Source organism: Brachycentrus maculatus, unplaced genomic scaffold, assembly GCF_059751285.1.
Source record: "Brachycentrus maculatus isolate JH-2025_06_01 unplaced genomic scaffold, ASM5975128v1 h1tg000082l, whole genome shotgun sequence".
Lineage (NCBI taxonomy): Eukaryota > Metazoa > Arthropoda > Insecta > Trichoptera > Brachycentridae > Brachycentrus > Brachycentrus maculatus.
In genome coordinates, this window is record NW_028280836.1 from 47,046 (window position 1) to 74,856 (window position 27,811).

At 34.9% G+C, this 27,811-nt stretch overlaps 2 protein-coding genes across 2 annotated transcripts; one reads left to right on the forward strand and one right to left on the reverse strand.

Moving 5' to 3' along the window:
* Positions 1–1,902: 1,902 nt before the first annotated feature.
* LOC148310936 (actin-related protein 2/3 complex subunit 4-like) lies at positions 1,903–4,556 on the reverse strand. Its single transcript, XM_088257556.1, has one exon. The coding sequence runs from the start codon at positions 4,463–4,465 to the stop codon at positions 3,959–3,961; it is 507 nt and encodes a 168-aa protein (XP_088113682.1). The 5' UTR covers positions 4,466–4,556; the 3' UTR covers positions 1,903–3,958.
* Positions 4,557–4,699: 143 nt separating this feature from the next.
* On the forward strand, positions 4,700–26,706 carry LOC148310937 (microprocessor complex subunit DGCR8-like). The gene is made up of 10 exons (XM_088257554.1): positions 4,700–4,822; positions 7,921–8,207; positions 11,306–11,434; positions 11,844–11,986; positions 12,859–13,340; positions 16,945–17,072; positions 18,130–18,267; positions 19,079–19,281; positions 21,534–21,791; positions 26,260–26,706. Exons 2-10 carry the CDS (start codon positions 7,949–7,951, stop codon positions 26,539–26,541), a joined length of 2,022 nt encoding a protein of 673 aa, XP_088113680.1. The 5' UTR covers positions 4,700–4,822; positions 7,921–7,948; the 3' UTR covers positions 26,542–26,706.
* Positions 26,707–27,811: the final 1,105 nt, after the last annotated feature.

The window sequence follows — 27,811 nt, forward strand, 5'->3', positions numbered from 1 at the left end:
ATAATTCTGTAATAAAAAAATAAAAATAGTGTTTATTGTAAACATAAATACTAAATGTTCAAGGTAATATACTAATAACAACGTCCAGAATTTCTGTTCATAAGAATCATAACAACTGAAACTGTCAGTTATCTACCTTAATTATTAGTGACATAGTGTTTTGCGTGAAAAAAAAACATATAATTGAAATTAAAAAATATATACCATACGTTTTTGAAGGACTACATATTTACAGAACAAATAAGTAGATTTGAAAGAAAGAGTTAAGCCTGGTTTCCACAGAGTGTTTTAGCTGAGTAGGATGGATGGTATCTTTGAGATTTAACACCCAACTTCTAAAATGCACAGAATTTGTCAGAACAAAGAATAATTTTTTTTTTAAACTTCTATTTTGTGACAATTTCTATAGGTTTTACCATAAACTAATAATTATTTGAGACCAAATATTTGAAACTATTTTTGGCAATAGTTTATTCACTACTTTCTTGAAGACATTTTCAACGAAGGCCAAAAAAATTTATTTGTCATTATTTAGACAGATGTTAACAGATACACACAAATACCAAGCCATATTAAAAAAAATATTTATAATATGAGTATACCATTCCAGTAAATTAAGTTTTGAACTAAATTAAGTGATAGTAGCATATCAGACAGACTTGTATATTATCACAGATGTGTGTGGCAGCAGCGTTTAAGGAGTTAATTCAGAAACCAGGCTTGAAGATAACTTTAATCGTAAAAAAAGTATGGCAAGAAATAAAAAAAAGAATCATAATCATTTGGCACTTCCAAGATTGAGTAAATAAAGCAACGTATTAGTATAAAATTATTAAATTAAAGCCAGCGAAATAAACACAATCCAAAATATTTTACAAGTCAATTAAAATAAGTAGATATTTCCCTGCATATTTTTTATTAGTAAATTTGTACTGGAAAGAAAAAAAAACTTACGAAACATAATATTAAATCAAGTTGAAAAATTAATTAAGCTAGAAATAGAATATGTATACTAATTTCATATTCTTACAAAAACACATTTTGGTAAATGAAATATTAAAGATAATAAATTTTAAATCATTAGAATTCTAACTAAATAAGCTCCTGAATTGGAAACACAAAATACAAAATGATCAGGAGACATCATCATTGAGAGAAAAGTAATTATTAAGTTTAAAAATGTTATGGTGACTTTTCCCTGCCCATAATTCTATGGGCAGGAACGTATTGTAAAAACGGCATCAATACCCTATACGTATTATAGCTCAAAATACGAGATGATTATAGATTTGGGTATAAACTTAGACCAGAAAAACCATATGTACTCGCAAACAAGTCAAGGCTAAAAAAGGCTTTTTTGGCGTTTTATATCATGGGCAGGGAAAAGTGGCTTTTCTATTTGTAAATCAGTAATTTTGCCTGAATGGGAAGATACGCATATTTTATTACACTGAACAAAAAAAATTGCATTGAATATTTTATAAAAACCTCTTATCCTTGCGAGAAAGAATAACAAATTCAAAAAGTTATTAAAAGATAGACATGTGTGATATGAAATATACATAATAAAAAATACCAATTAAAAAATAAGAAGAAAATTACTGTAAATATTTAAATCGTAAGTAACTTCGCAGAATGGGAAAAATTTGCAAATATTTTTTATTGAAAAATAACAAGTAGTAAGTATAAATAATATACACGAATTGTTGACAAATTAGGTGCAAATGAATTAGAATTTTCAGTTGGTTCATTACATACACTGATTGGCAATTACCAGAATTTAATATTGTAGATTTTTATAGTGCTTTTCAGTGTTTGTAACACATAAAAAAATAGCGTAAAAATGTATAATTTAATGTTATCAAACCGAGCTAGATCAGTTTTAAAATAATAGTGTTTTTTTTTCTGGCAAAATTCTTTTAGAGCCAGTTAAGTATTTTTTCTTGTTTTTAGCAAATTTGACTCAAATTGAATAAATGTATGATGATGAATAAATCAATTTGGGAAAGGGTCCATACACTCGTGATATTATTTTTAACATTGTATTGCACATCCGGTGTATTCCAGGATATAAGTAATAGATAAAGTTTTTATTTTAATACTGTTTTCATGTATGATCAGTCCCACATATTGCAGGATACACTGTGAAACAAATTAGGTTTTTTAAATACCTACCACAGGATAGATTAAATTCTGTGAAAATAGAAAAACAGTTTGATTCAATTTATCTATTTATTAGATATCTAAAATTATCACCGTAATTGATTCATCTACAAGTTATTCTGCCATTGCGAGTATATTCTCTTAAAGCTGACATTTAAGGCGTCTTTGCAGGGACAAGCCTTATTAAGAGTATCGCCACACCAGGGCGCAGTAACCCAGAAAAATCAATGTACAATTTTTTATGCCCGGAAATAATTTCCTAATTATAAATTTGCAAACTCCCATGTCAAAAAAAAAACTTCAGTTTCTAACAAAATTTTGTTTTTATTAAAATACAGTCATCGGTTCTTCTTATTGTATTGATAAATTCTTGAGCAAGAACATAGTTAAAAATACAAGAGGGGTATAGAAGAGGAAGACCATGAAGAAGTTATGTGGAACAATTAATAAGAGAAGGCAGGGATCATCCTGCAAAGATCGGAAAAACCTGGCTTTGAACAGAGCTGTAAAAGGTGATGCACAGAGTAGAGCCTAGATCTCGAATGTCACAAAAAAAGAAAATAAAGTAGAAAAAACAGTGATAAGTTGAAGTTTGAATAAAAAGTACGTAGGTTCAAACAAGTAATATCTGCAGGAACATATCAAGTGTATTATGTCTTTTATTTATTTGTGCTTCTACATCTGTTTAGATAATTAGTGCTGATGATATTTCCTTCTGTGTTCTTACTTGTTCACAAAATCTGTAGCCCCGTAAATACCGACTTCCATATTCTTCTTCATCTTTGATGAGATTTCAAAAATAATATAATTTGGCTAGTCACAGGCACAAATGCTGCTTCATAAAAAATATTTTTTTGTGCATTCCTTATATGATTTATTATATGCACAAATATTTCAATTTCATACTATTTTCATGAGCCGAAGCGGCTGATTATTTAGAAATAGGTATGAAATTGTTTTGATGTGAGTTAAGCCCAGAAACTTTGACTTTGACTGCAAAACTAACCACTGAACGACAACCAGACACATCTAATAATTGGTGTTGAATAAGATCAATAACTGCATTCTTATTACTATTCCAAAGAAGAGGATTATTATCTTAAGTGACAAAAGTTACTTTTAGTTTCTTGGTTTGATTACCATTCCTTGATATTTACCCCAAATAAGCGGTTGACTAAACTAACCAGAGGCTTGAAATTTTATTGATTTAAACTTTATTATTTGAATCTTAGTTTTAAATCTTCATAGAGCAATTAAATCAATGAAAGCAAAGTTAATAAGCAATCATAAATAATGAGAGCAAGGCAATTCATATTTTTGATAAAATGCCTAGCATATTGTAGTTGCCAATCGAGACCTCTTGGAATGTAGCCAAATGTGCTAGCTTTTACTTTACCATCTGTAGTAGCAGTGAATGTGGACAAGTAAGGCTTGAAGATTTCATTTTAAAAAGTAACGCATAGTCTAATTGACATAGGAGGTTGCAGAAGTGCAATTAGAATAAGCAGTAATAATTTAAGAGGAGTAATTGTCGATCATACCGTAAAAAATATCTTTAAAACAGCATTTTAAATCATCAACAAATATTTTTTTAAATTCACCATCTCCTTTTAATGACTCACATATCGCACATAGTAAATCAACCGTTTTTCTTGACAAATCAAAGACGTTTTATCTTCTCGGTATACATTACACAGGAATATATACATATCTCCAAATTTGAATGAAATGGAGTTCAGTTGAATATAATACGAAGTGACACACACAACATGTGAACAGTTTTTCGGCTTTAGTGTTAGAATCGCTTGAGGAACTCCTCCGAACAGATTCTCGCTCGCGCGTTCACCGCGAGTTTCATTTCGCTTATTTCCTTGTCGATTTCTTCCATGAAGTAGATGACGAAGTCCACTAGTTTGTGCTTGTACATTTGCTCCGTGTGGAAGTTGGTGATGAGGAAGCTGATGTTGTATCCCTCGATGGGCTTTCTTCTCAAAACGACGAAGTTTTCAGCGCGCATCATCATGAATCGCATGAACTTTTTACAAAGGATCTTCTCTATTTCATCGGCTTGCTTCACCATAATGCTGATCCTCACAGAGTTGATTGAGGATTCGATGAGGACTTTTTCGTTCGCGTTTCGCGATATAACGACGGGGTTGAGGACGAGTTCCCTGCTCGATTTAACCTCAACTTCCGGTTTGTTGTACCTTTCGACCACCCGTGAGGAGAAGTGATCCAGGCACATGGCCGCATTGAGCGTGTGGCGGACGGCATTTAAGTAAGGTTTTAACGTAGCCGACATTTTAACTCGAGAGATAACCGAACTTGAACCACACCTCTCAGGACTTCGGTGACAGATATCGGAACACAGTCACAGAAAAATTACTCACCGTGACAGTTACATACAGTGTTGATATAAGTAAAAATATATTTTCCTCATTTACCTCAATTTTTTTAATATTGTTTATGTTGCGTATTTATGGTATTTAAAAAAAATCTATGCCGTTATCGATTCCGATCTGTCAGTGATTTTTCTATATTTCTGTGGGTGTTCCTGGGTGCGGACGTTTTTCTGCCACGGCTTGTGCTTTATTCGCATTTCTCGCTTGAATTGTAGATTAAAACATTCTCTTACGCGTAGTTTTGAGGACGGCTGACGGTATTTATGTTTTTAACATTATTTACTTTCTTATTTGATGTTATATTGTGATTTGTAAAGATGTTTCTGGATTATGTAAATCTGCTGAAATCGGTCTACTTGTTTAGTATGGCAGCAACTCCAAGATGGAAAGGCTATTATGGGATATTTAATATATTCCAGAATTGCTACATTGTGGCTCTGTGATTTTCGTTCAGATTTCACTGTAGCAATCCCTGTCGATAGCCGTTGTCGTCCGATATGTTGCGAGCGACACCAGTGAAGCATGGTCGGTCTCCGCTGTGATTGTTCTACTATTTCTAATGGAAAAAGTCCAATCTTCGACATTGATATGAGTTGGATTTTTAAACCATTGGGTGTAGTAGAAGATCTTATCCTGCTTGCACGGTTCTTTAAAGTTTTCATACATAAACCGATCGCCAAATCAGCCATCTTTAAAAATCCATGTTTCAGGAACGAGCGCCATTGTTGTTTTCAAATACGCAATTTATAGCTTTATTCATTCGACTATTATAATATAGTATTTATTGTATTATTTTGGTCCAAGATGTCCCCATGTTACTTGCTTGTATGTATTTTGTTGTAACCAAATTTAATATAAAAAAATATACTTGTGAACATATTTTCCATATTCCATTATATCATATTTATATTGTAATTGTTATTACTCTTCTCTATTATTACGTATGACTCATATTTTTATACCTGATTATCCTTGTAACCCTAATATTCACTTTTCCCTTAATATAGGGTTGCCATATTGATGCCAAAAAACACAGTACTATTTTCCACCCCATTTCCCTCAAACAAGTATTCATTTATGAAACTTCAGATACCTCCATCAGATTTTGTTTATAAAGGTTGTACATGGACTTTTCTCCAAAATTCAATTAGTAGCAACATTTTGAAACTTGGACATATTTTAAAAATGTTTCTGAATGGAGTTGAGATAAAAACTTGCCTGGAAAAAATATGGTAACCCTGTTGAATCATCCTATTTTATTATTATAATTTAAGTATATTTTACAGTTTTAAGGACTAAACTTAATTAAATATATATATAAGTACATGTATATATATTTTTTATTATTACTTTTTTAATGTTTTTATTTCTATGAATTATATTTTTACAATTCATTTTTTTTTTTTACATTTTTATGAAAACAAAATAAATGTTTCGTTTAGAATTGTATATGTATGCACCAATTTAGAAACCCTGTTCTTGAATCACTAGAGACATCTATTGGTGAAATTAGAATTTTAGTTTAGATTACTGTTTTGCCAGGATTAATATTGTCATTTGACATCCCATAATGCTAATTTACAGATATTGGATTTTTACAATTCTGTATAAAAAACCAGCTTACTCAATTTGTTCTGAGATATTTAAACTAGTGATGCACCAACTACAGATTCTGTTGACTGGTCGAAACTATATAGCTGACCAAATTGCCTTTTCTTAGAAGACGGTTGTAACCACGGGTTGCTGCGCCCTTCACCTTATTTTCACATTCTTCACATAGTCATACCATCGGCTTAGCCGACTATTTTTTATAAAGATTTTTTTCAGTAGTGGGGAATGTTTTTGAACAGAAAATAAATTAGAACTTAACACATTGTTGTCGGGCGGTTTTTTCATCAACCCTGACCCTAATTATAGTCGGACAGTCTGCCGCCCGACCCTCGGTATACTAAACTCAAGTAACCGCAAACCCAATTCCCATCTGTACAATGTTTTTTGTATCTCTCGTGCTCTGCAAAAAGTAAGCAAACAGAACACTTATAAGTGTCTCCCGCTCTATACCAACAGTATGTTAAACACGCTTTTAAGCGTTTCCCGCACACAATGTGTGTCTTTTAAAAAAAAATCAATATATATTATTATTGTTACTAGATTATAATGTCAACCAGTTTTTATTATTAAAACTAATTGATTAGTCTTGAGAAAGAAGCTGTGAGCGAGTAGTGTATTTGCAGTTTTTACAAATTCAGATAATAAAACAAAGATGAGTTATTTTTTTTATTCTTTTCTGAAGGAGAGTGTATGTACACAAATACTCGATTTTACTCCAAAGGGATTGTTACCAAGATTTTTATTGTATCTCAACAGAGATAAAGAAGTTTTTGAGGTGGTAATACGGAAGTCTGGGTGTTTTCAGGATTTACAACCGTTAATTGGCTAGCTAATATCGCAAGTTGTGTGTATTTGAAATAACAGAAACGCTTCACCTGTTGAATACAAATTTCAGTGTTGCAGTCTTTTGTTACATGTCTATAAAGTAACTACTCAACTGGCTTTCTGCCTAAAGTGCGTTTACGCTCTCGGCCGGCCATACGAAATTAGCGCCTATATTTGTGCTTATTTCTTCCTATTTCAAGCAATAATTTAATAACTTGAAGTATGGAACACATATTGCTCACTCCTTTCAAGAACGTCATAAATCATAAATCAAAATTTGTCAATTTTCAGTTGTGCATGTTTTCGGAATGCCCAAAAAAATTACTTTATCCCAGCAGAAGTGGCATATTTTTAACTTAATATTTACCCGCCTCAGGGCAGAAAGTGTTGTTTTTGCATTTTGAAGAAAAGCTATTGTTTAATTATTTTTTTAAATAAACTAAATATTTTTCAAATGGAGAAACAACCTTCAGGTTTTACTTAAAAAGATCTGTTGCACAGTAAAAAGTTCAGTAAGTGGCTTGATATTTATTTTTAATACATTGTATTATATTTTTAAACTTTAAAAACGTTCTCCTGAAAAATCGAGTTTTTTGATTTATGACGTTCTTGAAAGGAGTGAGCGATATGTATACATTTAATACTACACAGTGTTCATATTTGGTAAGTCTGCATAATATCTTTTAAACATATATGCAAAAAATATTATTTTGTTAGCTTTTACTTTTCTTAAAATGTTACGACCTAACGGGAACAGTCTTACTAATATCTCCTGGCACTTAAAGGGTTAAACCGACCCTTTATATCCCTGACTTCCATATACTCATCTTGATAATTCCTTTTTGATAAATTAGTAACACGAGCCGTTTGTTTGTCGGCAATTTTTGTCGCTTTTATTGATATATTCTTCTCTTGTTAGATTGAATAGTAATTAGTAAGCAAAAGCCATGGACGTTGTGGCCAACGGAGATCCTCGGGAGTCTGGCGGAGCTATGAAGGAAGTGGACGGTGCGAGCGACGCCGCTCGACATTCGCCCAGTGAAGAGGGAGACAGGAGCGACGAGGAAGTCATGAGCCAGGCCAAACGGAGGAAGTTGGATGCCTTCGAGGATGAGGTCAACAAGCTGAAGGAGTTCCTTGTGCTCGATGAGGTGGAACACGGCACAGACAAGGAGGAAGACAGTGAATCAGAAAGTGAATATGACGGTGAGTTTCGAAAGATCATTTGTTTGAGCAATCTTTTTTTATTTTTTTTGTATTTTGAATGTATAAAGCACTAACTTTGTGGATCATTGTAATATATTATCGGGAGTAATAAAATAACTTTAAAAAAGAATCTTAATCTAAGTGGAGAAAATTCAGGATATGTAAATAGCTCCTTACTAAAGCAAATCCAGAATTTGTAAACAAAATATTGATGTTAAAAGCTCTTAAGCTGAGGAAATCTAGAATTTATGAAAAAAAATTAGACATTACCAAAATATTGTTAGCCGCAAACGAAAGCAATGAGGAATGAAAGAAAATGAAAATGAATATGAAGGGAAAGGGATGGAAAACCGCAAATCAAGATTGCTTTATTAAATCGCTCATATCATTACTTGATTGGCATATTAAAAACAATTTACAACATTTTGAGTGTGTCCAAATACTTGTTCACAAAATCTGGATTATCTCCAATTACAGGAGTTATTTTCATATTATTTTTTGACATCTCATCAAAGATGAAGAAGAATATGGAAGTCTGGGCATTTACGGGGCTGACGACCGTCATAGGCTGGTTTAAGTGATCACTTTACACACGTGTAACATTCACCAATTCTACCCATTATTGACAACCACACTACTCAAATTCTTGGAAGTTCTATATATATGAACCAATTTAGAAACCTTGTTCATGAATCACTAAAACTTCACTAGAGACATCTATTGGTGAGATGTAAAGAAGCTTTTTACGTGTGTAAAGTGATCACTTAAACCAGCCTATGACGGTCGTAAGCCCCGTAAATGCCCAGACTTCCATATTCTTCTTCATCTATGTAGATATAAAATAATATTAAAACATATTTTGAATATTGAAAGCATAAACTTTGTATATCATAGTGATAAATTATTTTGAGAAATAAAAAGACTTTGTTTTTTGATCCACTCATTTTTGTTATTATAAACCATCTAGTTTCGGCAACAACCTGTTGCCCTCTTCAGGGTTTGTTTTAGTTTAGATGTTTTGTCATTTGAAACATGCATTATTTTTCAATGATTGTGGAAAATATCAATAACATTATTTTTTATCCCATTTCAAATTTGTTGTAACATTTCGACAATGCTGCACAATTATTACATCTTTTATTTATTCTTTTAAATATATATTTTCTTGAGAACCATTCATTTTATTATTACAATAACAGATAAACAAGTATGTAAGTAATAATGAATTTTCCTTGAAGATCCATGTTGTATTAATTTTTGGTACTTGTATATATATGCAGCGGTCTTGGATCCCCTTTCACATGTGGGTAGAAATTCATATTTAAATTTAATGTTATTGCTGGATCAGTATCGTCAGACGGAAAAAGATTGTCCGAATATTTGACTCATATTCGGAGAATATATGAAAATGTACCTTTTTTAAATTTGTTTTTATAATTTTACCATCATTGAAATTTCAAATGTGAGTAGTCTGGAAAGTATTTCTGAGATTTTTTTACTCATTATAATGTATGAACTTTCTCAGAATTGGTTTGAGTTTATTTTTCGCTACATACAATGACACCATTTAAAAATATTTGTTTTGTCTCCTGATGATTCATATTAATTTTCTGCAATGTTTATAAAAGTATCATATTCCAAAAGTTCAGACACAGCAAAAAAATATACTCTTAAATTTATCAGAAGGAAATATTTGTTTTATCAAAATCTTATCTAAGGTATATTGTTCAGCAAACAAACGCATTACAATGTGACTCTGAAACAATGGGCCCTGGTAAATAAAATGGGTCACATTTCACGTTGACTTGTGCAAATAATTTCTTCGCATCTGATAATATCACTTCCAAGAAAATACATTGAATTTCAGCAATCCGATGCTTTCGCAACTGTGCATTATTTGCATATAATCTGATATACAATGTAAAAGGCACCTTAGTCATCAGTATTGAATACTTGGTATAGGCAATTTGTTTTTCATAAATAATTTATCACATAAAAGCGACGACACTCCATTGTTTAACAAAATAAAACCATTAGAGAATGATTTTTAAATCTGTATAGAGTGGTCACGGTCAGTCACAAAAGTAGAAAAACTATATTGTCACATTTGTAATGCAAAACTTAGGGCAATAGTAAAATATATACCTAGGGGATCATGAGGTTATGTAGTACGCATATACATGACCATTGTGTATGGGACTTGTCTGGCTGTGCGTGTGTACATGCCACCTACGTATGGGTCTTGTCCAGCAGTGCGCGTATATATACTCATCTGCCTACGGGTTCTTTCCAACTGTGACATGTCCAACTGCGTATGTATCTTGTCCAGCAGTACGCATATAAATGCCCAACTGCTTATGGGTCTCTCCCAGCAGTATGCCAACTGTTCAGTTCAGTTGTGCGTGTATACGTGCCCAACTGCGTACACTTGTCTGCTTGTCCTGCGTACACATATATCGTGATTTTTTGAGAGGTATACAAATTTCCCGCGATAAATTGATGGTGGCACTCGCCGTGTGGCATTTTGCGTCATCTTGTTTGTAACCACAGCTCGTTCACATCCATGCCATTTAACTTAGGTACGTAAAAGTCAGTAATCATGGTTCTGAAGCGCTTTCCATTGACCGTAACATACTGGCCGGCATTGTCTCTAAAAAATATGGGCCAATGATTCCACCTGCCCATAAAGCACACCAAGCAGTGACTTTTAATGGATGTAAGGGCGTCTCGACAAAGGCTTCTGGGTTTTCTCCACTCCAAATTCGGCAATTCTGCTTATTGACATAGCCGTTTAACCAAAAATGTTCCTCATTGGTGAATAAAATTTTGCATTGAAAAAGAGGATCAAGCTGAATATTGTTTTTAAGATCGATTAGCACATTTCGCAAGCGCTGTTCTGGCGTCAGTCTATTCATAGTGAAATGGCAAAACGTACTGACTACAAATCAACTATCAACTGTCAAATTGACAATCTGTAGAAACAATGTTGCCAGTTTAAAAACCAAACTTCTAAAAAAAAACCCTATATATACCTAGGGCATAGATACACTGAAAATATTTGAATATAGTTATTTGATTAGGTTATTCTGCTTGTGTAGAAGGTTCTGATGGAGTGCCGGAGGAGGAGATCGAAGCCATGCTGGACGAGGGGCTTCCCGAGGGCTACAAGGCGGCCCCCAAGAAGAAAGAGTGCCCGTACGACCAGAGGAAAAAAATTGTACTGGAAGGTATGTCTTGACCCCCTATTTAAAAATTGCTTTAGTAATTTAAGGGTTAAACCGACCCTTTATATCCCTGACTTCCATATACTCATCTTAATAATTCCTTTTTGATTACTTATAACTCTTATCCCCACCCAATGGTGCATAGGGCACTGCATCGAATTGATGCAGTGTTATCTTGATCATTAGTTACATGAAGGCAAGGTGATCAGCCTTCCGCTTCAGGTACCAGTCCAGGGTCATACTAAATAAATATTAGACTGAAAAATCGCTAATATTTATTTTGACCCTCTTGGGAATCGAACCCGGGACCTCCGGCATGGTAGCCTAGCGTGCTGACCATTACACTACGGAGGCGGACAGCATACTTGCGATGCATACTCCCAATATTATTTTGGCAAATGTTTGTTTGCAGAGAAGGGAGTGAACCACTTTGAGGTGCTGCCGCTCGGCTGGCTGGTGGTGTCCCACCACAGCGGGATGCCCCTCTACCTGCACAAGTCCTCGCGGGTGTGCACCCTCGCCAAGCCCTACTTCCTGGGCCCCGGCAGCGCCAGGGTAACTATGACCGCACTTTATTGTAGTTGTTTCCTAGCCATCGGGCGACAGAGTCCGCTACAGTCCATACACATGGAGCCGCCCTGTGGGAATACATTCAACTACCTCGTAAAATAATTGGGTAAAATCAGTTTGAGCTATGTCTTCGCCAAGGTGCCCGTACCAGGTACTGTATTTTTATTAACACATTGTAGTCGGGCGCTTCGAACAATAGACTCTAGCCTATAGCGGATGTTTTTCGCGATTAGCGCAAAAATATATCGCTTTCTTAAATTTGACACAATTTTTAAACCAAATAATATTTCCAATTGAAATTTTCAAAGAAATCATATATGACATTTGATCACCAAAAATAAATTAAAATCATAATTTTTAATTAAGTATTCCGTTTTTTACAATTTTAGAAGCATTTTAAACTCTAAAAAATAGTCTTCCCCTCCGAGGTATCATTCCCTATACAATGCTAATATATTCAAATAATAAAATACCAAACAGTAAACAAAACAGTGCGAGCGGTATGAAAAATAGTCCAATACGTGAAATGACTCAAACTAAACTGGAGATTGAGATCGCATAAAAACTCTAGATTTCTGGCGATGCCTTTACAAGCGGCACACCAGCCAATCCGGACAAATACTCAAATAAGACATCTCAAATAACGTGGACAGACCTAGCACCCGGGTAGCAAATTACCCTTCAAGGCGTTTTATTTCACGCTGATAACAAACCCGTATATTGCCGTTTCCCGCCAAATGCCGTGTCCCGACGACAACGTGTTAATTTAAAATATTTTATTTTTTGAGGATTTATTGAGCGTATAGTTGTTTGACTGTCGCTTTAATTTTATATTTATTTTACGTGTTTCTTTTTAGAAACACGAGATTCCTATGAGCGCCATTCCTTGCTACAACTACCGAAAGGCTCTAGAATTGGAGGAAAATGAAAAGAAGAATGCGCAAGCTACTGCCGATAACCGGGCCATTTTCGTTAATAGCCTCAACAACGTTAATAACCTCAACAACGACGGGTTATTCAAAAAGCCAGCTGATGTTTGCAATGGCAATGGCAATTCCGGCAATTCCGGTAATTCCGGTCAGTCTGGTAAGAAGGATACTGAGGGGACCAGCAATGGCGAGGTGGCCCCCGTTTCCAAGATAGCCAATCAGGACTTGCTGCAGAAGCTGGTCAACACGGAGCCGATAGCCGACGGCGAGACCTTGATGGCCATGGTGCCGACCGCCAAGGTGGAGACGGCCCAGGAGAACTGGAGGAAGTTCCACATGCGGCACGAGGAAGTGATGGAGTACTGCAAGAACCTGTTCAAGTTCAAGAGCATCAATATCATTAGGTTCAAGTAAGTTCAAATCGTTTTGACATTTGAACGCACTCAAAAATATTGTACTAACATTTATTTGTTTGTTTTCGCTTCTACTAATGTTAGATTCCGTGGGAATCCGAACTAATTGGGACTGCGGTCTGTTCGGGATTGGGAATGTTTGGATTAGCAGAGAAATTTGTAATACCGTACGTATCTAGTACTTTACACTTAGCCATTAAGTAACTCATTAACAGCTCTAATGAGTTATTTAATGGCGTTGTCCTAATACAATCGGTGATTATGCGATCATAAAATTATAATACAATTTTACTCGTACGAATCCGCGATTAACCTTTAGCCGCTCAGTGGTCCTTTACGGGACCGCGGATTTGCGTCGTTCAATGCCCACTGGTCCCATACAGGATCGGTGATTGTGATGCATTTCGCTATTGGATTACACTGATTTATGACAATAGTGTTAAAAATATGAATATTAGTTTACGTAAATAATGTCTTTGAGATACCGATCCATCATTTTATTTTTGGTTCTGATAAATATTTTAGTCATAATGCGTAATATTAGTGTTTATACCTGCATTACAAGGTTGACTCTCGGGAAATGCATTGTGTTTTATTAGACGGACCGTAATAAAACTTCTTCTTCTTTTTTGTAGATCCTGGGGATCTGTTTGTGTCTCCGCATGTCGCTCTTGGGATGTTGACTCCCAGCTGTCTCTCCGTCTTTTCGGAGGTCTGCGTCCTTCAGGGTTACCTTGAAGGGCGATACGTGGAAGTCTGTCTTCTGAAATTCTGTTTATATGTTCCTTCCAATATCGCCTTCGTTGTCGTCCCCACCTCACGATATCCTCCGTCTTACACGTGCTAAGGATGTCTGTATTTCTTACTCGGTCTCGCAATGTGTTTCCGGTTATGGACCGGAGAGTCTTCATCTCGGAGGTTCGAAGTCGAGATTTTGTTCTGGAAGTATCTGCTCTTGCCTCAATCCCATGAGTGGCTATTGGACGAACACATGTTTTGTATATTTTCATTCTATTCTCTTCTCATGTGTTTGTTCCTCCACACCGAGTTTCTGAGGCATCCTTATAAAACAAAGCTGCTTTATTACGGTAATTTATAAACAATCTTTTATTTTGATAATGCTTTTTATTTTACCTAAATAGGACGACTAATTTTAGAGTTGTAATTATTTTTATAACAGCTATGGGTAGGTAGCAAGTCGCGCGATTGTCTCACAGAAATGCTCGGGCAGGGCCCTACCCTTATTGCATGTGGCGCATGAGCGTCTAAAGGTTAAACATACAGATCTGCAATGAGTGTCCTAATTGGTCCCGCGAATGCCAATTAGGAAGCTTAGTCCAGATCTGTATGTTTGATCGCGGATTTGTACAAGTATAATTCGCAAAAACTAGCGATTGTTGTGTAATCGCGTTGTATTAGGACGAAGCCTATGACATTGTTTCTTATTTGCAAGTTTTAACGTTTCAATATAATTTTACGGTACTTGGGTAGCAATACAGGTACAGTACTGTATACTTTATTAATTATTATTATTATTATGGCTATGTATAATAATTTTATGTAATAATAAATGTATTCTTCAGTCTTTGCGTGTTTTTTAAATGTTTCCCTGTTGATATTTTTCTTCAAAATCCTGTTCGGATTTCTGGGGTTTCGCTGTAATACAATTATAAAAATAATAATTTTTATTTATAGATTTGGCGTTTAAAATCTGTAAAACTCCATTTCAATTTATATATTAAATGCTAAAGTCTAACTCTGATTTTCTGAAAAAATCAGTGTTTGACTTTAACATTTGATATATAAAGTAATAATTTTTATTCCCGGTTGTAGTGGTGGGTGCAATACTTATTCAGCCATATTTTATTTTTGTATATTTGGAAAGTATGTTTTCTAGAGATGGAAAGGTTGATAATGATATAGAAAGGAGAGTGAATGCTGGGAAAAGAGTAAATGGTGCACTGAATTCAGTTATATCAAATAAAATCCTACCAGTGAAAGCTAAACTGGTGGTACACAACGGATTTCTGGTTAGGATAGAAGTATATTTATATTCAATCTTTCAGACTTTAAACTTTTTATTTTATTTAATATAGTTATTAAATAATTAATATAGTTATAAAATAATTTGACTAATTTACTAGACGTTTCTACTTTTGGCAATCTTAGCACTATCGATCTTGTTATTTTTTTATAATTTATATTTGAAGCACTAACTTTGTGATTTTCCATTTTATAATGAAAATGTAACTTTGTTGTAAAATCACTATAAAATCACATCACTTTCAAAATCACTTTTATAGTGATTTTAAAACAAAGTTACATTTTAATTATATAATCTTAAAATTAGTTATGCTATTCTCTCCAATAAAGAGACTAGGCTCTTGTGCTTGGAGAGGGACTTGCACTTATTATTTATTGTTTATGTTTGTGAGTGATACAATTTATTTTCATTATAATTTTTTTTATACATTATTGTATATTTTGTATTTGTATGTTTTATTTTGTGTTTTTATTTCCGATTAACTAATTAGCCATTTTTTATTATTTCAATGTCTTAATTTTTTTTATATCTGTAGGAAGGTTATTGAAATATTTGGTTCCCAAATAAAGTTCTGTTGGAATTGTTTGGTATTGCATTCACAGATGAATGTACAATGTTCAAATGGTGATATGAGGAAAGAATGTAAGGCTGAGTTAAGCATTATTGATAAAATCAAGAAAGGTGTTGAGATGGTTTGGCATGTGGAATGAATGAGTGAAGAAAGAACAGTAAAACAAGGCGCATGTAATTGGAAATAGGAGCAGAGGAAGACTAAGGAAAACTTGACATGATCAAGTATTTCAAATACTTTAAAGTGGTTAGGTCAGGATTCAGCAGGTTTGTATGAAGAAATGCATGAATGTCGAAGAGGCGAAGATTGTTTGCAAAGATAGATTGGCGTGGTATTCTATCTCTCTGCCTACCTCCGCGGTAAGTGGCATGATGGTTAGTTTATTTTTTTACAATTAAAATAACAAAAATATAAAAGCGAAAATGTTATAAATAACATAATTCATAAATAATAATCATAATAATAATAATAACATAAATAGCGTAATTCTGGAGAGGTGATATGAGAAGATCAGCCTGCTGGCAATTGCAACACTGCGCTCCAGTGCTGCCACATGTCCAGCCCACATCTGTGTTCCACAAGCAGTTTTATAATGAGGTTGGAGCTCTTCATCAGCCTCTCCCGGAAGCCAGCCAATCTGTGCCTTATTAGCCCATCCCAGTATGGTATTTGTGCTGAAGCAAGCATTCGATTTGCGCTACAGTGTGTGTGACTTACATAAATAATACAAAAAAGTTAGCCTGTTTTTCTCATTCTGGTTGAAGACGATTCTGTTTTTTCTTCACAAAGGTTTTAATAGTAGCTGGTCGAGTTTAAAAATGACCAAATTAGTCAGTGCTTCATAATTTTAACCTCTAGGCACAGGCTTCATCTTTGAAAGATGCTATTCTGAACATTTTTGAAGATTTTAAGTGTACCACTGATGTTTTTGACTCAACTTAGCGTAGCAGTAGAGAGGCTCATATTTTTTTTGTTTTTTTTGTTAGATCTTGGTCCGAACGCCGAAAATTCACTAAATCACGCAAGGCCCTTCAGAGACCCACTCTTCCTGATGGAACTAAACTGATCACTTTCCCGGTACAGACCACCTCCATGTCTGATGGATCTCAGCCAGGTCAGTTTACATTCCATTTTTTACTACACATTCTCAGACACTGGATTGTTGACCCTATGGAAGATATATAGGAGTAAGCTATATATTTATTGATTTTGCATTTAATTTTTAGAACTCCATTATTTAGAAATATTATAATCAAACACTATTTAATTTATATATTTTATTTAAAAAAAATAATAAAAATAAAAATTTGTGACAATCATTTCGCCTTGTCAGAGCATTACCAAACTACTATCGAAATAATTGTCACAATTTTTTATTTTAATTTTTGTTTTAAAAAAATAAAATATATTACTTAGTAGACTCATATCAGTGTTTGATTTAATATTGAAAATGTAAGCTTTATACTTCACAAATTTCTCAACTGAAGGTGCCACATTTTCAAATCCAACTAATAACAACTAACATACGAAAAGACAACGAGATTGGAATAGGATCGGAACCGTCGAGGTGCTGTTTAGAGCTGGCCGAAACAAGAACAATTACTCTCAAGTGATTGTCGACGTCAGGGGGACCTGACATGACACACGTAGACAAGAAGATACGAAAGGAATCCAACAACATAGCATATATACAACTTTCAAGAATTAATGCAATATAGATGTTCAAAAATGGGCAGATTTGTGAACATTACATAAGTGTATAAAATGATCACTTAAGCTAGCCAAATGTCAAGTTGTAAAGCCTGGGATGCTCAGACTTCTATCTTCTTTCGTATAAAGACGATAGATAATTCAACTCAACTTGAGACACGTATAAACTGGTTTACATTAGTTTATAGCGTGTAAAAATTTATACTACCCATATTTCTACTATGTATTTGTTTATTGTAACCTCACGACTGACCAAAACTTCTAGTTAACAACTATGGATTATCACTGTTACTATGTTCCGTCCAAGTATATTTATGTCCATGTAATTCCGATGACTGTTTGCTTTTCTTTGGGCAAAAAATATATGTAAGATTAAAATCTATGCAAAATTTGAGTTGTAAGCTCTTTAAAATTTGAAATAGTTAGGTGTGTAATACGTATTGTGTGTCCGGTGTATTCAGGTATCCTGGGAGCCGGAGTAAAGAGTACCCGCAAGGAGTGCCTCATGAACCCCAGCGGGAAGAGCTACGTGTGCATCCTGCACGAGTATGTGCAGCGTGCGCTCAAGAAACAGCCCACGTACGAGTTCAAGGAACTTGGTGAGTCATTATTTAATCGCATTCTAGCTTTTTAAATCTATTTCCTTTCCAAAAAACCATATGGATACATGTAACCCCAGTGTAAGATGTTAAATAACAATAATTATGTAGATTTTGCCAAAAAAAACAAAATTTTGACCACCACAATTATGCTTTTTCATCTAGATTTCTAGCTTGTTATTATTTGTATTGAAATAATCCCACAATCCTGTTTAACATATCAATGACTGGTCCCACTGGGTCAATCGTCAAGGGCCAGTCCTGCGTTATCGCGGATTTATAAGTAGTCAAACTCAATGCCATCTATCGAGTAAAGCAAAATATGTGTTCATTTGAAAATAAATTTGTGCCATATAAAAAAGTCCGTGTCATAGCTGTTGTTAACCCTTTGGTTACCAATATCCGATATTTCGGCTTTCGGTACTCTAGCGAAAAATACCGGATTCGTGAGATCGGGCATCATGATTAATAAAACTATGAGATACATTTATTTCACAAACTGAACTTATTTATGACAGTACGACTGTAAGGGAAATTTTTTTTGCAGTACGTTTTTTTTTGCATTTTTGGACTAAGTAGATTCTACTTAGTCTAAAAATGCAAAAAAACTTACTACAAAATAATGTCCTTTACTGTGTTTTAAGTTTGGACAGCCGAGTATGTTAGAGATGTTTTTAGGTTCCGCAATTTTTTTTCTTCTTTAAACATATTATACATCAAAATTTAGAATTGGTTATGTTTAAATCATGCAGACATAGTAACCCCAAAAGTCCCGGTAACCAATGGGTTAATAGAGTTACTGTCTTTTTAGAAAATGGTGCCACTCCGTACTCTGCCACGGTGTCCATCAACGGGATGCGGTACGGCATCGGCTACGGGACCTCCAAGCGCCAGGCCAAGTCTGCTGCCGCCAAGGCCGCCATCGAGATCCTCATCCCCGAGATGAGGGAGAAGATCCACCAGGACAACAAGATCAACGGCACCGCTAGCAGGAGCAACGACCGGGACCTCGCTGTGAGTTCACAATTGGAAAATTTCATAATACAAATTGTGGATGAATAATATCCTCATCCCAATACGGCTGTCCAAACTTAAAACACAGTAAGGGACATTTTTTTAGTATGTTTTTTATGCATTATTGGACTTAGTAGAATGTACTCCAAAAATCCAAAAATGCAAAAAAACGTACTACAAAAAAGAAAGTCCGTTACTGTGTTTTGAGTTTGGACAGCCGAATTGATTACCCCCATATTTTAGATTATTCCAATTAAAAAATAAAATATTTTTGATTAATTTTCTACTTAGTAAATACCACTATTTCTAAGTAGAAATAGTGGTATTTACTACTGTAAATATTTATAATCTACTGTGACACGTGTTTCGACGCATTCCGCATCATTTTCAAACACCATTTTTACAAGTAAAACATTAATTAAAAATGGATAGATTTTACCACAGTGACTGCTGAATTAATGAATTGATGAAAATAAAATATGTTTGGAAACAGACCAAGTTGACCGAGTAAATTCGCTAATTCGCTAAAACGGCATCAAATCGTATATGCATAATAGTTCAAAATATGAGTTGATTATAGATTCGTGTATGAACTTGAAACAGGAAAAATCACATGCAATCACTCACAAATGAGCGTAGACAAAAAACAAGTTTTTTTTTGGCATTTTGATATGAAATGTACGTATTAAAAATGCCAATTAAAAAGCAAAAAGAAAATTATAGTAAATATTTAAATCTTAAGTAACTTTGTGAAATATGGGAAAAATATGCAAATAATAATATGTTTTCATTAATTGATTGGGCAGTCACTTTGTGGTAATATCTATACATTTTAAATTTTAAGTTTCACGTGGTAAATACCACTATTTCTTCATATCTATTGTGACACGTTTTTCGATGTATTTCGCATCATCTTCAAACACGGGAACACTGAGTGAGTTTTTTTTTACCTTTTAAAAAGAGATATATTAGTGTTTTTATTATTTACAAAAATACTTCAATTTCATACTATTTCTGTGAGCCTAAGCGGCTCATTGTTAGAAATAGGTATCAAATTGTGGTAGAGTGGGTTCGAACCGAGAAACTGACTCAAGAGTCTGCGACCTAACCAGGGACCACAACCCGACACAAACTGAACTGAAACTGAGTAAACTCACTTAAGGCACCTAACTGGTTTAGACAGGGATAATAAACGTAACTTAATAGATTAAGACGGGCATTATTAAAATTATGGTAACAGCTTTCTCGTGTGAAGTAGCTTAAAGATCTTTGATTTGGAGACATGTGCCAATATTTTATTCCAATTTCTTTGATAATACCAACCATGTCGTCAATAGTCATAATAAACTTTTGTATTTTTTTTGACATTTCAACATAGATGAAGAAGACTATGAATGTTTGAGTATTTAAGGGCCTTTGACCTGTCATAGGCTAGTTAAGTGATCACTTTACACATGTGTAACATTCACCATTCTACGCATGATTGGCATTGACACAAAAATTTTGGAAGTCATACATATATGATCAATTTCGTGATAGAATGTAAAATAACTCCCAAGTGGTTTAGGTGTCCTCCATAGTGTAATGGTCAGCACGGTCGGCTACCGTTACTGGAAGCCCCGTGTTCGATTTCCAGGGGGGGTTCAAATAAATATAAGTGATTTTTCACTCTAATGTTTATTCAATATTACCCTAGACTGGTACCTGAAGTGGAGGGCTGATACCTTTCCTTCATGTGTTAACGATCAAGATTACGCTTTGTTTATACGATGCAGTGCCTTATGCACTATCGGGTGCGGAGAAGGATTTGAAAAAGCGGAGAAACCCAGATTTGTGTACAAGTATTTGGACACACTCAAAATGTTGTGCTAAAATAAATTTTGAAAGGGCTGATCACCTTTCCTTGATGTGTTAACGATCAAGATAACACTGCCTTTATATGATGCAGTGCTCTATGCACCGTCGGGTGCGGATAAGGGTTTGTAGAAGTGGTGAAACCCAGATTTGTACACAAGTATTTGGACACACTCAAAATGTTGTGCTAAAATAAATTTTGAAAGGGCTGATCACCTTTCCTTGATGTGTTAATAATCAAGATAACACTGCATTCACATGATGCAGTGCTCTATGCACCATCGGGTGCGGATAAGGGTTTGTAGAAGTGATGAAACCCAGATTTGTACACACATATTTGGACACACTCAAAATGTTGTGACTGTTGATGCGAATAATTAACGGGGCTATTTTTTCAGTTTTTTGATGACATAGCCATAGAGGATCCGCGCGTGGCGGACTTTTGCGCCAAGACCATGGAGCCGTCTCCTCACAACGTGCTGCAGACCTGCCTGGCCCGCAACTTCGGGATCGGCGACCGCGAAATCAAGTACGAGATCAGCACGCTGCAGCACCGGCGCAACCAGTTCACCATGACCGTCGGCAAGCACACCGCCACCGTGGTCTGCAAGAACAAGCGCGACGGCAAGCAGCAGGCCTCGCAGGCCATCTTGCAGGTAAACAGCGCCGCCCCGGGCCCGGGAGCAGGCCACACGGCCTTCTGAACTTTTGTCATTTTGTGTAAACTTTTGAATTCGTCTAACAAAAGGGGTTCTACAAGTTTCCGTTTGTAATGAATGTTTTGTTTTTTGCTATTTAACTATTTTGCTAACAATGAGGAGACTATTGAGGCATCTGATGTGAATAGAGCTGGAAAGCACCCGGACTTGACGATATAGCAAACTGTTAAAATATTCAGGTGACAGGCTATACCTGGAGTTGCATCTGCTAATATCTAAGTTCTCACATTCGAAGTCACATCCTCGGAGGATCACTACTGGACTCCGAGAAGGTGAAGCTCTTACCACCAAGAGAGATTGTGAGCTACATGACTCATCCAGGTCTCGAGAGTGAGTTATGACACAGAGGGAAGTCGCAATAGACCTAATATGGTCACAGTGACATAAAGGATGTAAGATCCCTTGATCGCATAGTAAAAAGATCTTTGACAATGTGATAATCCCAACTGAATGGCATACATTCATCACTATCCCAATTTTTAACGAGGGAGACAAAGCGAACCCTGCCAACTACAGATGCATTTGGCTATTTAGATTAGTGCTAAAACTTACCACCAGTATTATCATATAATAAGCAGAGACAAACTGAGCTTCAGGAAAAACAAGCCAACATCACATGCAATCTTAATAGTTCACCAAATAGCAGAAAAACAATACTTTGCTACAGCATACTTATGTTTCATTGACCTCACTAAAGCTTTTGATAAAGTCTGACTTGATGATGTCACAGAGATATTGATCGAAAATACATAATAAAAATTATACAAGGGTTGACAGTTACACCATAATAAAAGCACAAGGAGAACTCACAAATGCGGTCCCAATACCCACTGGAATAATACAAGGTGATAGCTCAGTCTATTCCTATTTAATCTTATAATGGATAAGATGATTGAAAGCACGATTGAACTTGATCTGGAATACTCAATGAAAGACAAGAAAATCAGTTTAGCGTGCTTTGCCGACGATACGGCACTCATTGCAGAATCTGAAGACGTTCTCCAAAGAATATTATTGCTTTAAATACTGCATCAAACATCAAATATAATACAATGATAATATATCCACAATAAAAACAAAAAGTTTTATAATAAGTAGAAACCCAGTAAGAAGTAAACTAGTTGGAATATCAAATAATTGAGCAGATCACTATAGCCACCTCTATGATGAGGCTCTAAGACAGGTCAACAAATCGGCTGAAATATCGGAGTGTGAAACACATGAATATTGAAAACAAAGTATAAATATATAAGATATGTGTGAGACCGATTGGCACATATGGGATAGAGACCAAAGCAGACACACCGAGAACCAAATCTCTTCTAAGGACCATAATTGAGGTGCATAACCGGAAACTCAAAGATAATGAATAAGAAAGATGATATAGTCAAATGGGGAAGACAGCAAAGATGATTCTGGAATGCCCGTGTCAATAGAATGTAAGAAAATAGACTGGCTTGGATTGCTCTTTAAAAAAACCCAGAAGGAAGATACCACCTGGAAGACCTCCAAAGCGATGCCGTGACAGCTGGCAGTCCACTTCACAAGAGACAGATAGTGGAACTGACAGATTCTCAGATCTGTTTTTAAAATCCGCGGTTCTCTTTGAATGGCTGTGCAAACTTCACAGACTATGAATTCTAATTTGTGAAATGTAGATTAATACAATCAATGGCAAATAAAAGCTATACAATTCTTGGTTTTTTTTCTTTTTACATTAGCATGTTGACTGCCAATAAGATTTCCGTAAAATGCTAAAAAAAAGATTATTTGTGGTTTATCATTTTGGTTTTTAAAATAGTTCTAAATATAATATGTAGTTCTTTTATTTTGATGTAGTTTTGTGGCATATTATTGAGTTTAATACTCTCCTTATCATTCATCGTTTACTTTGTGTAATATCACTTAAAAACGCTACTTCATGGTTTCGGTATAACCATTTCATCATCCAAACTCCTTATTCAGTACTCGAAGTGAACGATCAATGATAAAAAGTGTTATATTACCATACCACAAAGTTGAAAATACTTTTAACACATTTCAGACGGATATTTTTTATGCTGGTGACGGGATTTGATAATTATGTACATATAGTTAAGACCTTAACAAAGAGATTGGTATATGATATTATAAAAACATCAGATAATTTTTTTCTTTTCTGACTTTGAAATGAGGTCGGTGCAGAAGGTAAAAATACCCTTCTCGTCCTTAAGCATTAATCGACCCAACGGGTCCTTTCCCATCGGAAGTGTGTTAATATACAAAATATATTAAGATTTTTCATGTGTCGAAAACGGATTACCAACACTGCCATTGACAGAGTTTATAAGGTGGTGCCACGTCCACTCTGTATAGAAATTAATGAATTTATACAGGGTCCAAATAAAGTATATAGTGTCAGCCACTGGTGGCAGACACGAAACATTCCAATTGTGTCTTATTGACAACTGGTGGCTGACAAGGCACGATTAACCTTCTGAATATGTAAATATTCCTAAAGAAGGTTCTCAAATATCAATAAGATTGTCAGAAAAATATACTGCAAATAAAATAACTGGTTAAATTACAAGCTTCCTAATTTAAAAAAAATAATGTTTTCATGCGTCTCTCAGTACGTAAAATAATCCGGTTAAGATCTTGCATACATCTAAATAAAAAGGTCTGCTACATAAAAGCTTTCTCAACCAACCATAGATGGCTCCTGTGAATCAAATATAAAGCATCATGAGATTTATGATATATGTACGAGTTCCAAAAATTTTAGCATTATGGTTGTCAATCATGGGTAGAATGGTGAATGTTACACATGTGTAAAGCGATCACTTAACCCGTGTATGACAGGTCATAACCCCTGTAAATATGCAGACTTCTATATTTTTCGTCATCTATGTTAAGATATCAACATGTAAAAAGATTGTCAATGTTTACAAGGGAATAGAAAGACTAAGTATTGATTATTTTTATATATTGAATATTAAAATGAAATACTAATTTAGTAGACTCTAAAAATCAGTGTTTGATTTTAATATTTAGTAATATAAATGAAAATGAAATACTACAAATTAAAAGCCAAATTTATAAATACAGTGGAACCTCTCATAACGAGCATAATTCATTCTAGAATCTTACTTTTTAAGCGAAACACTCGTTAAGCGAAACATTTTTTGTTTTGACTGGCGCGGCAGTCCCGGCTCACAAGTGACTGTCGTGAAAAAGGGACTTGTCCTTTCTCTGTAACTCGTTATGCGAAATGGTGCTTGTTAAGGGAGCAACTTTTTCACATTTTTTAAAGCTCGTTATACGAGTTACTCTTTATGAGAGGTGCTCATTATGAGAGGTTCTACTGTATTTTGATTGACATTTCTTGGTGGAACTGGATTTTATATAATAAAATAACAACTATGTAATTTTTTCCACAACAATTTTATTTGACCAGCAACCGGGTATCGTCGTAACCGACATCATCAGACTGGTTTGAGGCTAGACAAAATTCTATATTATATATACAACAAGGCAGGAGTTGAAAACCATGATTATATATAATTTTAGTGACAAAATTAATTAAAATTTAATAAGTTTAAGTATTGTATTAAAATAATAATTACATGTAAGTTATGGTAAAGGTTTTAGATATCATTTTATGTTAGAAATGGATTTTGTGTGTGAATTTTAATAATATATAATTAAATCTGGAAACGTTGGTTGAGGACCTCTTCTACTGCTCATTAGTATGGGGAACTCCTGTATTCTCTGCAACAACAAAATTTTCGGCAGTTACTTCTTATAGACATGTTCAAATCAAGTTCAAGTTTCTTGCGATATCGTACATAGTAAGTCATTGAAATCAAATCAGTGAGTTGAAAACCATGATTTTATATAATATTTCTGACAAAATGCATTTAAATTGGATGATTTAAGTATTGTATTATAATAATAGTTACGTGTAAGTTATGGTAAAGGTTTTAGGCATGATTTGATATAGTTATATGTTAGTAATGGATTTTGTATGTGAATTTAAATGTATATTGATTATGTCCGCCTCCGTAGTGTAATGGTCAGCACGCTCGGCTACCGTTCTGGAGGTCCCGGGTTCGATTCCCAGGGGGGTTAAATGAATATAAGTGATTTTTTCGCTCTAATATTTATTCAATATTACCCTGGACTGGTACCTGAAGCGGAGGGCTGATCACCTTTCCTTCGTGTGTTAACGATCAAGATAACACTGTGTGTATAATGCAGTGCCCTATGCACCATTGGGGTGTGGATAAGGGTTTTAATAATTAATAATAATAAGTTATGGTGAAGGTTTTAGGCATAATTTGATAGTTATATGTTAGTAATGGATTTTGTATGTGAATTTAAATGTATATTGATTATGTATGTGACATTGCTGTCTCTTCTTCAGGCCCTTCATCCGAACATCTCGTCGTGGGGCTCCCTGCTGCGGCTGTACGGGACGCGCTCGGTGAAGAGCTTCAAGGAGAAGAAGCTGGAGGAGCAGGAGATCACCCTGCTGCAGTCCAAGGCGGCCGTGAACCAGCCCAACTACGCCATCCTGGACAAGCTCAAGGCCGAGATGACCAAGCTTATGGAGAAGGACATGGAGGTCACGCCCATCGGCAAGCTGGTCGTCAAGGAGGACCTGCCCACCTTCTCCGGGTCCAACCTGAACAACGTCGACTTTTAATCCAACCTAACATCCCGCTACTATATTAACCTGTTAACCGGGCGGGACGCATAAATACGTCCAATGCAAACAATATCGGGTACGGGAAGGACATATGAATACGTCCTTGAAATATATGTTTATTATATTATATATGTATGGACGTATATTTATCGAACAACAAAGGTATTAGTCTTTTGAATATTGAAAGCATTAACCTTGTGTATCTTATTGATATATTATTTTGAGAAATAAAAAGAGTTTGTGTTTTGATCCACTCACATTTTTATTAACCAACTAGTTTCGGCAACAACCAGTTGCCCTCTTCAGGGTTTAATTTATGAATCATAATGACTCATAAATAAATCATAAATGACTCATAAATAACATTCAGGGTTTAATTTAATTTATGACTCATATGAGTCATAGATTAAACCCTGAAGAGGGCAACAGGTTGTTGCCAAAACTAGTTGGTTAGTAAAAATGTGAGTGGATCAAAACACAAAGTCTTTTTATTTCTCAAAATAATATAAGGTATTAGTCATCCATACCTATCTCGACATGAATTTAAGACACGGAGTGAATCAGTATTCGCGCCCGTTACAAGTTGCGTAATTGGACAGCAGACCGCCCGGTTAACAGGTTAAAACACTTCCTTTATACTGTTCAAGGTTTAATTTTTTATTATTACATAATAATATAATACAGTCTTCATCTTCGAACCCTTATCCGCACCCCACTGGTGCATAGGGCACTGCATCGTATAAACGCAGTGTTATCTTGACCGTTAACACACGAAGGAAAGGTGATCAGCCGTCCTCTGCAGGTACCAGTCCAGGGTAGTATTGAATAAATAGTAGAGTGAGAAAATCACTTTTTTATTTGACACCCCTCTGGGAATCGAACCTGGGACCTCCAGAACGGTAGCAAGTTTATCCACTTTCCAAATAAAATATAACAATTTCAGCGTATTTAATTTACAAGTAGGTGTAGATTACGTCTGCAATATTTTGTACTAATTCATTGTCGATAAAGTAATTTAAAAAATTTAAAATCGGAACGAATTCTAAGGGAGGTAAAAATAAATGCTAAGATTTTTCGCTCTAGTATTTATTTATTATCACCCTGGACTGGTATCTGAAGCGTATAATTAATCAGCTTGCTTTCATGTAACAATCAAAAATAATAAACAATAAAAATAACATTGCGTCAATATGATGCAGTGCCCTATGCGCCATTGAGTGTGGATAAGGGTTAGAAGAACCATGTAGTAATGTGACCCCAAATCGTA

What these genes read in the sequence shown, in the direction of transcription:
- LOC148310936 (XM_088257556.1), bottom strand. Translation starts at nt 4,465, where the DNA reads ATGTCGGCTACGTTAAAACCTTACTTAAATGCCGTCCGCCACACGCTC.
- LOC148310937 (XM_088257554.1), top strand. Translation starts at nt 7,949, where the DNA reads ATGGACGTTGTGGCCAACGGAGATCCTCGGGAGTCTGGCGGAGCTATG. An exon ending in ATCAGAAAGTGAATATGACG is followed by an intron (nt 8,208 to 11,305) that starts GTGAGTTTCGAA and finishes CTGCTTGTGTAG; the next exon opens with AAGGTTCTGATGGAGTGCCG. An exon ending in CCTCGCAGGCCATCTTGCAG is followed by an intron (nt 21,792 to 26,259) that starts GTAAACAGCGCC and finishes TCTCTTCTTCAG; the next exon opens with GCCCTTCATCCGAACATCTC.